The sequence below is a fragment of the Apium graveolens genome, chromosome 3 (assembly GCF_009905375.1).
Source record: "Apium graveolens cultivar Ventura chromosome 3, ASM990537v1, whole genome shotgun sequence".
Lineage (NCBI taxonomy): Eukaryota > Viridiplantae > Streptophyta > Magnoliopsida > Apiales > Apiaceae > Apium > Apium graveolens.
This window is the reverse complement of record NC_133649.1, coordinates 3402024-3415182: the sequence shown is the minus strand read 5'-3', so window position 1 is coordinate 3415182 and position 13159 is coordinate 3402024. Positions and strand designations below refer to the sequence as shown.

At 35.0% G+C, this 13159-nt stretch overlaps 1 protein-coding gene across 1 annotated transcript; it reads left to right on the top strand.

The window, feature by feature from the left end:
- The first annotated feature begins 3838 nt into the window (after positions 1 to 3838).
- On the top strand, positions 3839 to 4744 carry LOC141713744 (putative F-box protein At3g20705). Its single transcript, XM_074517319.1, has one exon. The coding sequence runs from the start codon at positions 3839 to 3841 to the stop codon at positions 4742 to 4744; it is 906 nt and encodes a 301-aa protein (XP_074373420.1).
- Positions 4745 to 13159: the final 8415 nt, after the last annotated feature.

The following is a 13159-nucleotide window of genomic DNA, read 5'->3' as shown; positions in this document are numbered from 1 at the left end:
AAATTATCTGTCTTGTTTGACTTTTTATTGTCAAATTGACTCAATTTTGACCGTAAATAAAAACTCATTATTATTTCATTATTTTGAAAAAATTAAAATTGCATATTAAAGTATATTAAATGTACTTTCTAGTGATATATTCTTTATACATATTTTCAATTATATACTATATGAAATTTTCAGTCAAAGTTTAGTCAGTTTGACCGCAAAAAGTCAAACATGATAGCTCTGTTTGAGATTACCGTTAAAAATTGCTGTGCTGTTAGTAAAAGTGTTGTTGTAAAAATCAGATGACTGTTTGATATTTTTTTTGATACGTATATGTTTTGATACAAAAAATTAAAAATAATAATGTTTGGTGAAATCAACATCTGTTTCCCGCAATAACTGAAAAACAGTTTTTTTCTAAAAGTATGGAGGACCTTACTTTCTCTAACACCAGCTTTTAGGCAAAAACACTTTTCTGAAAAACAACTTTTAAATTTTATCAAACAGTTATTGTTTGCAACAATAATACCAAACCCAACCTTAGTTTTCCGGTGTAGTGGTTTTCAACTAGTTATTAACATATATGCCTTTCTTTATCGGCTATTTGTATCTAAAGAACTGCGCAAGAGAAGAACAGTATACATAGTCACTTGCTGAACTTCTACTAAACTCGATATTATTGCATTGATCCTGATCAACTACCTACTTACTTTCAGGGTCAATGAATTTTAAAATATGATTCAAAATAAATTTCCTTTGGGATGCCAGTATCAGGGCACATAATACATCAAGGCCTCTAGGTGATGCTACAATCACAGTTTAGAACACATAGCAAAAGTAATTTAGAGCGAGTACAGAAGCCCCGACCAAGTTCTCTGTTTACAATTGAAGCAACAAGTAACAAATCCACTGTACTCGAATTTGTACTCATTGGACTCGGAAGGAATGGTTAGAATTGTTAAATATATAATCGTATTGGGTCTTACTCTAATACGTTAAAGTTTTAAATGACCAAGTTCTTGAAATTGCCCCTGTCCCTGTCTACATGAAATCGACACTGTTTACAATTGAAACAACAAGTAAGAAATCCACTGTACTCGAATTGGTACTCATTCGACTCGGAAGAAATTGTTAGAATTGTTAAATATATGATCGTATTGGACCTTCCTCTAATACCTTAAGATTTTAAATGAGGCGGTTACTCAACGTGGTATCTTTGAGCACTAAGGTTCGATTCCCAACTATCCTCAACATTTTCACAATTTATTGTGGACACTAAATGCAATTAATACCTCAAAGATGGGTGTCGATGTTCCACTCTTCGACCCTTAAATGGGTTTTTGAGTGAGGGGAGTGTTAAATATATGATCGGGGATTTTCTCTAATATTCTTAAGATTTTAAATGAGATGGTTAATTAACAAAGATCATTTTTTTCTGGAAGGACGTCTGATTTTTCTATTGTTATAACGAAATTAAGAAAAGATAGTAAACATGAAGAGAAAGAACATAAAATATTTTATATTCTGACGAGTGTTTTAAGTAATTTTCTTTTCCAAAATACAACAAGTATATTGAAAATTAAGGGAAAAAATAGGATTCAATCGGGCCTCACGCTTGCATGTATTAAATTAAGAATACTTTTTCTTTCCAACATACGTCATCCTTTGTTTTCTGAAAGAAAATACTGTCTGCTTTAAAAGTTTTTTTTAAAAACATACATTTTTTTTAAAATAAATGTAAAATTAACAATTTTTTGAAATATATTTACAGAAATACAGTTTACAACTTCATCATATTTACAACTCAAGTCAACTAAAATCAGACATATTTAACTTTAAACTTAGTAATTAAGATCATCTTTTTCAAAAAAAAAAGTTTATATCCAATTGCTTTTACTTGCAAATCGTATTTTTATAAATTTTTTTCTCAATTTTTTTAAATTCAACAAAGAATTGGGCTTGTCTGATCCTAATCTATAATTTATCTATATACTATACTATTAGAAGCGAAATATGGTTTTGTTTGGTCGGTTGTTTAACATCTTCCTAAAAAGTTTATTAACACCTTCCAAAATAAAATTTAAGCCAAATTTAATTTATATTAAAATAATTAAATCATTAATTTAATATAACTACAAACTTTATGATTTATTATCCAACTTAATTTATAATGATACTCTTTTGTAGAGAACCAAATACTTCCAAAATTAGTTTTAGTAATTCAAATTAAAATATAATAAAATAATTAAGAAACCGAGAAAGAGTAAAAAACAATATTACTTCCTCCGTCCCAATTTATCAGTCTTGTATGACTTTTGATGGTCAAATTGACTCAACTTTGACCGTAAATAAAAACCCATACTTTTATTATTTTGAAAAATTAAAATATACATATAAAAGTAGATTAAACATACTTTCTAATAATATAAATTTTGTAAGTATTTTTGATATTATACTATATTCAAAATTAGGTCAATTTGACCGTAAAAAGTCAAACAAGACAGATAATTTGGGACGGAGGGAGTAAAAAACAATACCAAATCATTCAGATACATCACTTCTATTCAAAACTCCCTGCGACCGATAGGCTGTAGTAGGAGAACTTTTTAAAATTTTAATTATCTAATTTTGAATCCTTCAATAATATAATACATACAAAATAATACATAAATATTTTAACTTCATTAATCTCGATAATATATAATTATTATCTTTTAAAATTTATTTTTACATAACAATAAAATAACAAAATTACAAATATTATAATCAGATCGTGCATTAGTATATTAATATAAGCGAAATATGGTTTCGTTTGGTCGGTTGGTTAACACATTCCTAAAAAGTATGTTAACACCTTCCAAAATAAAGTTTAAATAAATAATATTTAATTAAAAAAATAAAATTATGTTTCTTTTGATCGGTTGGTTAGAAAATATGTTAACACCTTCCAAAACAAAGTTTAAACAAATAATAATTAATTAAAAAAATAAAATTATATCTAACAAAACTATAAATTTTATGAATTATTATCCAACTTAATTTTAATCGCACTCAACTTTTTTCTTACCACTTTCATAGTAAAACTCACAATTCAGTTTTCACAAACAACATCGACTATAAAGAATTACACCCCGTATCTATACTTGTATAGTATACTATAATAGCTGAAATGTGGTATAATTTATAATTTGATTAACCCCTCATTTTATTTATCCCTTTCCATCACCACCGTCGGATCTTCTTATAGAGCCGTTAGATCAAAATACTAAAAAAATACAAGTTCTCAGGTTCGAATCCCGTCAACAACAACATTTATATTATTATTATTTATAAAGATTTATATAAGTTTTCAAGTTCGAATCCCGTTCACAACAAACATTTATATTATTTATAAAAATACATAAAAGTTTTCACATTCGAAATTCATTCACCAACAACAAACATTTACATTATTATTTATGAATAAAATTTAATCAATCATATACTATTTATACTATCTGAATTTAACTTGAAAATATATTATATAATCATTATTTAACATTTGATTATTTATATAGAAATTTAATAAAATTATATAAAATAAAAATATATAAATATTAATTAAAACCCGTGCATCCCACGGGCCGTAAGCTAATTATAATAATATAAAGAGAATAAAGTTCATAAAATTATTTAATTATTCTATTTTCTTACCATTGATCCTACACATATGTATGTGTAATACTTGTATTGGTTTTTTAATATTACCTCAAAAAAGTTCCCTGCTTTAACATAGGATCTTTATTCTCTAATATAAATACATACATGTTTCTGCTAGCGTTTTAGGTTTATTTTCCCCCTGGTACATTCAATGGCTCCTGAGCCGCCAAAGTATCTTCCCGAAGATGTCATGAGAATTATCTTCTCCAGAGTGCCTGTTAAATATGTAATTCGATGCCGTTGCGTTTGCAAAACATGGTATCGTATTATCGATTCTCGTTCCTTTGTTAAAACCCATCTTACCTATCAAAACTCAGCCTCCAATTCAAACAAGTATATGCTATATGAAGTTGGCTCTCTCTGCACATTACTTACCCATTCTCATTCGATTTACGACGGAACTCTTAATTATTCCAAACTCTACAACATGAAAGATATCTTACGGAGATATACGGGTAATTCTTCTATTGAACCAGGATTTCACGGGATCTGTAACGGGTTGTTATGTCTGTCGCATCAGAAATACATCGGCCTTAACATATATCTATGGAACCCAACTTGTAGAAAAATTAAAAAGCTTCCTCAATATGTTAACTCGATCAAGGATAGGTACGGTAATCCCCTTCGTATGATTAGTTTGGGTTTTGGGTATTACGATGACGATTTTAAGGTAATAGCTATTGCTCCCCTTGCTAATGCATACTTTGTTTCGGTTTACAGTTTGAATACAGATAGTTGGAACATGATTCAACGTAGATTTAATGTTGATGTTGGTGTTAAAGACGAGTACTACTATAGATGTAATCATGTATACCAGACAAAGTTTGTAGATGGTAAGGTGTACTTGATAGGAAGCGAGGATGTCATATGCTTTGATTTGAGCAATGAGACCATTCGGGTAATCCCCTACCCGAAAGAACTTGGTCCTCGTGTTGGTAATCGTATTACTACTGAAACGTATGGAGATTCGATTGCTATTTTTAAATTTAAACGGCAGTCTCAATCTTTAACCATGTGGATACTAAATGAAAAATCCTCATTTGTGCCTGTCTGGTAGAAGAGGTTGGATAATATAAAAGATTCATGCTATTATCTGGTAGGGCTTCTTAATAATGGTAAATACCTGGTAAGCTGGAAGGAGCTTGGCCCGAAAAAGTGTTACTTGTGTGATCTCGACTCTCCAACAGTGAGAGAAGTTACGTTTATGCGTGGTTCTCCATATATATATGACAGCCACATACATCCCAACTATGTGGAGAGTCTTTTTCTACTCAATGAAGATCACTTGGATCCTGTCGTTCTTTATGATATAAACGGAAACAGTCTTCCTGAATCTGCAGTTTGAAGTTGTTGACATTGCATAAGAAAACCCGATAAATTTCCTGGTGATGGCAGAAGGAAGGCAGAAAGGAACAACATCAAATGTAAGAGGTACTCTTTTTGTTTTCTGATCAACACAAAAAGATTAGGATCATCAGACTTATTTTTATTTTCATTTTCATTTCAGACTATTTTTTTCATACAGTAGTTTGTTTGCAGTGTTATGATTTTGATCAACTGGTTATTTATATATATGCATTTCTTTATCGTCTATTTGTATGATTGTATCTAAAGGAGCTGTAGGCAAGAGAAGAACAGTATATATAAGCACTTGCTGAGCTTCTACTAAACTCGATATTATTGCATTGATCCTGATCAACTACTTACTATTATATAGAAAAAAAATCCTCTGTGATGCCAATATTAGGGCACGCTACTACTCATTCACAATCTGGTAAAGAAATCACAGCCTCTAGGGATCATGCTACGAGTTAGATTAAAGCTTTGCCTAGAGCTTCAAGCCTGGAATCCATGACCACTTTTAAAGTTATTGAACCTGTAACCTTAATGTAATGTACCCTCTGGGAGACATTGGTTTCTTCTATACATGCACATAAATACGCAGTTTTGCAACTGAGGCAACTAACATAACTTCTATAGCAGCCCGACACTTATAATATAGAAGGTATATAAGGCAGGACATCGTCTAATTAGTTCAAAGTCCTGATTCTGAAGGTTTATAAGATTAACTACTAATTGACTAACTTTGTATACAAACCCTGAAATTTACCATCGTGAGCAACCGAGCAGGAGCAGAGTGATATTCCCAAGTGCATTAAACTAGAACGCAGATGATATTTTCCTAAAGAATCGTGTTATAATACTATTCTCGAGCATGTAGCAATTGCCGTCTTGACCTCTGCAGCTTGCTGGTTCTGTTTCTTTGCAGGTTTAGTAAGAATCAATTATTCCCTTGTTTATATATCTCTCATCTTGATCAAGGGCCATGTCTGTAAACGTAAACTGATGAACTCATTCGAACATTTTATAAGTATACGAGTCCCTTATAAAAGGATGTTAACCAGATACACAAAAATCTAACATAAAATGTAGGAGGTGATGACTTTGGAATAATTTTCAAATCGAGTATTTCAGTTTTGAGCTCATGCTTTCACGTCGGGTAAATGATCTAATTTATCACTATACAATACCAAAACTTTCACTTAGGTCACCAACCCAAAAAAGTTTTCAGTCAAACCGATATCTATTGATTTTACATGTAATGTCTTGTCTTTTGACATGGTTTGACAGTTTTTGTTTCTTAGTCTGAGATCTGTCATTGTTTTTTTTCTGTCCTTTCATTTTCACTTCCAAAATAACGTAGTTTCAAATGGCCAATGATCGTGATCCCATGGAGGAAATGGAGGAGGGTATGGCGATGATTAGCTTGGAGAGAGAAGAAGAAGGGGAATTAGTTTATGAGGAGAATGAAGCTGATTTATCTGATATAGATGTGCGCTGGTGTTTAGTGGGGAGGTTTTTTACGGAATCTTCAATCGATTTCCACGCCATGCAGCATAAGATGACATCGCTTTGGAGACCAGGAAAAGGCATGTACGTGAAGGAACTCGAGAGGAATCGATACATATTTCCGTTCTATCATGAAGTGGACATAACCAGGGTTATTGAGGGTAGCCCCTGGACGTTCGGGCGTTTCCAGTTGGTGTTTGTTCGACTGAAGGAAGGAGATAATCCGCGGACCATCAATATTGATAGAATTGACTTGTGGGTTCAGCTCCATGATATGCATACTGGATTCATGTCCTTGAAAGTAGTGACAGATATCGGGAATTACATCGGAAAATTTGTTGACTCCGACACGAATAACTTTGTTGGTGCATGAAGGGACTATCTTAGAATCAGAGTCTCTATTGATTTAAACAAGCCATTACAGAGGCGCATGAAGCTTAAGAAAAGTGAGGCAACTTGGTGTTGGGTTAACTTCAAATACGAAGGGGTACCTACGTTCTGTTTCATCTGCGGCATGATTGGTCATAGTGAAAAGTTTTGTGAAAGAATTTTTGATACTCCGGCAGATAAGATAGTAAAGCCTTATGGGGTGTGGATGAAGGCGGAACCTAGAAGGCGATACCAGGCAATTGGCTCAAAATGGCTCAGGCGAGGTGGACAATTTCCGGCGAAGAAACAAACGGAGGATGGGAAGAGAACCAACGAGGAGGTAGTTACCGGGAATGTCGCAGTTGATGAGAATAATCCCGTAAAATCAGGAGCCATAATAAATCTTGACCCTCCTAAAAAGCTGGTAGGTAGTGACGATAAGGATGAGAAAGGCGAAATCATAGGAGAGACAGCAGGCAACAGGAGTGCTGCAGAATTTTTGAAAAATACTGCAGAGAGGGAACTTTCAGAGTTAAATGCGGAGAGTGAGTTGGACATCGTGGATAGAAAACGGCTTCGAATCGAAGAGCCCAAACAATACAGCCCAACTAGAATAACCGATGAGAAGGATACAGACATGATAGACACAAACAATGCTGGAGTTTTACTGCCAAAAAATGGATTGTCGGCGGGTGCTGCCTTGCAGCCCCGCCAATCATTATGAGTACCTTGAGTTGGAACTGCCAAGGGATGGGGCTACCTTGTAAGATGCAGTTCCTAATTGACGTTGTCCGTCAAGAGAAGCCTAGTTTTATATTTCTTTGTGAAACGATTGCGAATAAAACAAAAATGGATTGGGTAGGTAATAAGTTAGGTTATGATGGTGTGTTTGTGGTGGAACCTCGGGGCAGAAGTGGGGGTCTTGCGTTGCTTTGGCAGGAGAAGGATCAAGCTGAGTTATTAAGTTTCTCACAGCACCATATTGACGTAAAGGTGCAGATTGATGACATGCATGTCTGGCGTTTGACTGGAGTTTATGGTGAGCCCAATAGATCGTTGTGAAGAAATACATGGGACTTACTTCGTAATCTCTCCAGAGATGCCAACTTACCTTGGTGCGTTATAGGAGATCTAAACAATGTACTGTCACCTCAAGACAAATCTGGAGGTTTGCAGTATCCAAACTGGCTTATAGAAGGGTTCAATGAAGCCATTCAAGATGCAGGTCTGAGAGATATGGAGCTAATAGGGCATCAGTTCACATGGGAAAAAGGTAGGGACACGGCTGAGTGGATGGAAGTTAGGCTGGATAGAGCTCTTGTAACAGAAAATTGGGTGACGATTTTCCCTATGGCCAGGCTATACAATCTAGAGGGGTCAACTTCTGATCATAGTGCTATTTTCTTGGCAGTCAACACAAAAACCCACAGTAACAGGGTTTTTCGTTTCAAGTTTGAGAATGCATGGCTGGTGGACCCGATGTGCGAACAGATAGTGAAGGATGGCTGGGGAAGTGATGAAGGGTTGAATGTTCAGCAGAAAGTGGCAGCTTGTAGTGAGAAACTTGCAGTATGGGGGAAAGAGGTGACCGGGAATTTTAGTGGGCGTATTAAGAACTGTAAAGAAATTCTGAAACGATATAGAGGGGGCAGAGATGATCACTCGAGAGCTCAATATGCAGAAGCAAAGAAACAATTGGTGACCATATTCAATCAGCGAGAAATTTTCTGAAGACAAAGGTCAAAACAAGTCTGGTTGCAAGCGGGGGACAAAAACAGTCAATTTTTTCACAAGTTTGCAAGCAAGCATAGGAGAAACAACCAAATTCTTAAGCTGAAGGATGAAGAAGGGCAATGGGTGGATTGGGAAAATGGTCTTTCTGAACTGGTGTCAAGGTATTTTTATCAACTTTTCCAGGCATCTGAGTCAAGTTGGCTGGAAGTCATCGAAAACATTCACGAAACAATAACGGTGGAGCAAAATGTAGAATTGTTAGAACCAGTGGAGGAGGGCGAAGTCAAGACAACATTGTTTCAAATGCATCCTGATAAAGCTCCAGGGCCTGACGGGATGACACCGGCCTTTTTTCAAAAACACTGGAAGATTGTGGGAAAGGATGTGGTTCGGATGGTGAGAAATTTCTTTGCCACGGGCGAGATTAGCAGTGATTTAAATGCTACAAATATTGTGTTGATCCCGAAGAAGAAAGGGCCTACAATGATGAGTGAATTACGTCTTATCTCCTTGTGCAATGTCCTTGTAAAAATCATTACAAAGGTGCTAGCTAATAGGCTGAAGAAGACACTAGACTCGGTTGTTTCGGAGAACCAAAGTGCGTTTATGTCGGGGAGACTTATATCAGATAACATAATGGTGTCTTATGAGGTCATGCACTATTTGAAAAGAAAGCGAAGAGGTAAAGATGGATACATGGCGCTAAAGCTCGATATGAGTAAAGCGTATGATAGAATTGAGTGGGATTATTTGAAAGCTGTTTTGTGTAAGATGGGTTATGATAGTTGGTGGATTCATTTGATGATGAAATGTGTTTGTTCTGTTTCTTATCACGTCACTCATGCAAGTCAAGAGATAGGTCCTATTTTCCCTAGACGTGGTATTAGTCAAGGGGACCCATTATCACCATACTTGTTTATTCTTTGTGCGGAAGGCCTCACTGCGTTGTTAAGGAAGTATGAACATAACAAGTGGATCCAAGGGGTGAAAGTGTGCAGAAATGCCCCAAGTATTAGTCATATGTTGTTTGCGGATGATTCATACTTGTTTTGTAAGGCTAATTCAGAGTCAGCAGAACACATGTTAAGGTTGCTGCAAACTTTCGAAAAGGGGTCAGGTCAGAAAGTGAATCTAGCGAAATCATCTGTGTTTTATAGTACGAATGTGCCTGGGGATATGAAGACACAGTTGGGTCAACTGCTTCACATGAGCGAGGCTGGTGAGAACTGTATGTATTTGGGCTTACCTAACATGATGAGCAAAAGCAAGACGGCTACTCTGGGTTTTCTCAAAGACAAAGTTAAACAACGCGTCTTGAATTGGGACGGTAAATATATCTCTCGGGGTGGAAAAGAAGTGTTGATCAAATCAGTAGCCCAATCGGTTCCTACATATGCTATGAGTGTATTTCTTCTTCCGGAAGAGATAATGAGGGACTTGGAGAGAACTATGTCACGTTTTTGGTGGAACTCTAAGTCTTATGATAGCAGGAGCATCCATTGGATGAGTTGGGAGAGACTTAGCAGACATAAGTTTTTGGGTGGTATGGGATTCCGAGATTTGAAAGATTTTAATCTTGCTATGCTTGCAAAACAAGGATGGAGGTTTCTCTCGAATCCATCATGTCTAGTGAGCAAAGTCTTGAAGGCAAGGTACTTTCCGGATGGTAATTTCCTAGATGCTAAGCTGGGTGATAACCCAAGTTATATTTGGAGGAGCATTTTTGAAGCGAAAAGGATTGTTGCCACAGGGGTGCGATGGATAGTTGGGTCAGGGCATTCGATCAGTATTCTAGGCCAACCATGGTTGGGAGAAATTCAAAACCCATGCATTACGTCGAACAACCCGGGGTTACTAAATCATAAAGTATCATCTCTTCTGGCCATTGATCGGAGGGAATGGGATATGGATATTCTAAGGGATATGTTCAATGCTCGGGATCAAGAGTGCATTAAAAATGTTCAGCTTATCCAGGAAGCGGGGGAGGACAGAGTTTACTGGAAGGAAGAAACATCAGGTGAGTTTAGCGTGCGGAGTGCCTATAGGCTAATTCAAGCTCAAAAGCAGCATTGGCAATACGTAGCAAATGATAATTTCTGGAGGAAGACATGGAGAATCAAGGCTCCTCCCAAGGTCTTAAATCTCATCCGGAGGGCGTTATCATCTTGTTTGCCAACGAATACGATGCTGAGAAATAAGCATGTTCCGGTTGAAGCTCTTTGTCAGGTATGTAAGCGAGAAGAGGAAACAGCGTTGCATGCGTTTCTTTACTGTCCGGTAGCAGCGCAATGTTGGCAGATGGTAATTCCTGATTTCCAATGGTCCGAATTTCAAACTCTTAATCAGTGGTGGGAGCAAATTCTGGCCAGATATGACAATGAAAAGAGGGCTGTAATTGCAGTGGTATGTTGGTCGATATGGAAAGCAAGGAACGAAATAGTCTGGCAGAAGAAGTATACTCGCGTTTTTGTTGTTATTGCACGAGCCAAGCAATACCTTGAACAATGGACATTTGCCCAGAATAAAGTTTCGATGTTTCGTTTCCCAAATTTATATGAAGGAGACGGAAGTAGTGTCTGGGTAGCGCCACATGGGTCAACAATCAAGGTGTCGGTGGATGCAGCGACCTTTCGAGAGTATAATTCTCATGGAGTGAGCATAGTTGCTGGAGACTCAAGAGGTGCTCTGGTGTTGGCCAAGACAGTATATAAGATGGGGATGGTGGGGGCGGAAGTGGCAGAAGCCATGACAATAAAGGAGGCCCTCAGTTGGATCAAGGAGCAGCAGTGGCATGAAGTGGTGGTGGAGTCAGATTGCCTGGTGGCAGTGAAAGCTTTTCGAAGTGCAGTGGTTATGGCTTCTCCATTCGGACGGCTTATTGTTGAGTGCAGGCAATTAGCTCAAGAAATTAACACAGTAAATCTGTTTTTCGTTAAACGGTCTGCTAATATGGCGGCTCATGAGTTAGCTCGGTTGTCATGTTCATTTCTAGATCGAATATTCGATAGGAGTTCTGTTCCCATTGGTGTCGAGGTTGTTTTGAAAAGTGATTTGAAGTTTTAATATAATTTGCTTTGTTTGTCAAAAAAAAAAGTTTTCAGTCAAACACTTGAACAATAAAAATATTTCAAATAGGTTACTTTGACTAACGGAAAAGTGACGTGTAACTGATGTGACATTAAGTTTACTTTCGAATTAATCACTGAACTTTGTATCATTTTCAATTAGGTTACCGACTATTTTTTTCAAAAGGCTTTTTTTTAAAAGTGAAATTCAGTTAATTTTTTCAAAAATCCAAATTGATTAAATAACATGTTTTTATTGATATTTTTTTCAACATCGATAATTGTATCTGACGAATAAATTTTTTGAATATTTATTTTTTTTTCCGAATAAAAACACCTTAATTAAAAAATTTAAATACTTATTTTTTTAATATATTTGAAAATCGATATAATCAATTTTTTGACCTTACAAATTTGTTTGAACATGTTTGATCTAACAAATGGTACATTTTATTACAAACTTAAAGATGAAAACTTACAGAGAATGAAAAAATATTTTCAAAAAATTCACAATCAATAAATTTTGGTTTACGATATTTTTTTATGATTTTTTTTAAGTGATTAAAATTTTAAAAAAAATTAAGACAAAATATACCTATTAAATTTATTAAATTATCGATTTTATTTCAGAAAAGGCTAAGATCTGTTTTAATTTTTTTTTATCCATAAAAAATGATATTTTCTGGACAAACTTAAAGTACGAAACTTATTGAGAATAAAAAAATCTACCCAAAAAAATTATATAAGAATACTTCAAAATAAAATATACCTCTTAAATTTATAATAAAATATTTTTTTTTTGTTTGAGTACATTTCAATAAAATATAATAATAATCTGTTTTTTAAAAAATAATTTTTTTGGTTAAAAAAATAAAATTTTAATTTTTTTTAAATTTTTTGTGCGACTCAGTGACCAATTTGAAAGTTTTCGGATTGTTTAACGGATCTCCGTTAATAGTCAATGCATTTTAACGATCCTGCAAGAATTTTGGAGTTTAGTAATGTGATTGAAAGTTTTATGTAATTCAGTAATGCGAATGAAAACTTTTTTGGGTTGGTAACCCAAGTGAAAGTTTTGGCATTGTACAGTGACGAATTAGCTCATTTACCCCTTTCACGTCTAATTCTCTTCATCTGAAACACTCTCTTGTTCATTATTCTCAAAATACAAATCCAGTTGAACAAGATATAGTTTGAGTTGTAATCAATTTGTTTATTCTTGTACTCGTGTATTTATATCAACTTTGTGTCGGGTTGTGGCAAGGCTTGATTTCAAAGTATAGCAAGGTAGTTAGAAGGCTAAAGAATAGCAGTGGGCTAGGTAGCAAGGTAGCTTGGGAAAGGGTTTTTTTCAGGTGCTATATTTGTAATCAAGGAAAAGACTGTAAGTTTTTTTATTAAAGTTGATATAATACATTCTCTATGCTAGTTGGCATAGGGACTTGGATGTAGGT

What these genes read in the sequence shown, in the direction of transcription:
- LOC141713744 (XM_074517319.1), top strand. Translation starts at nt 3,839, where the DNA reads ATGGCTCCTGAGCCGCCAAAGTATCTTCCCGAAGATGTCATGAGAATT.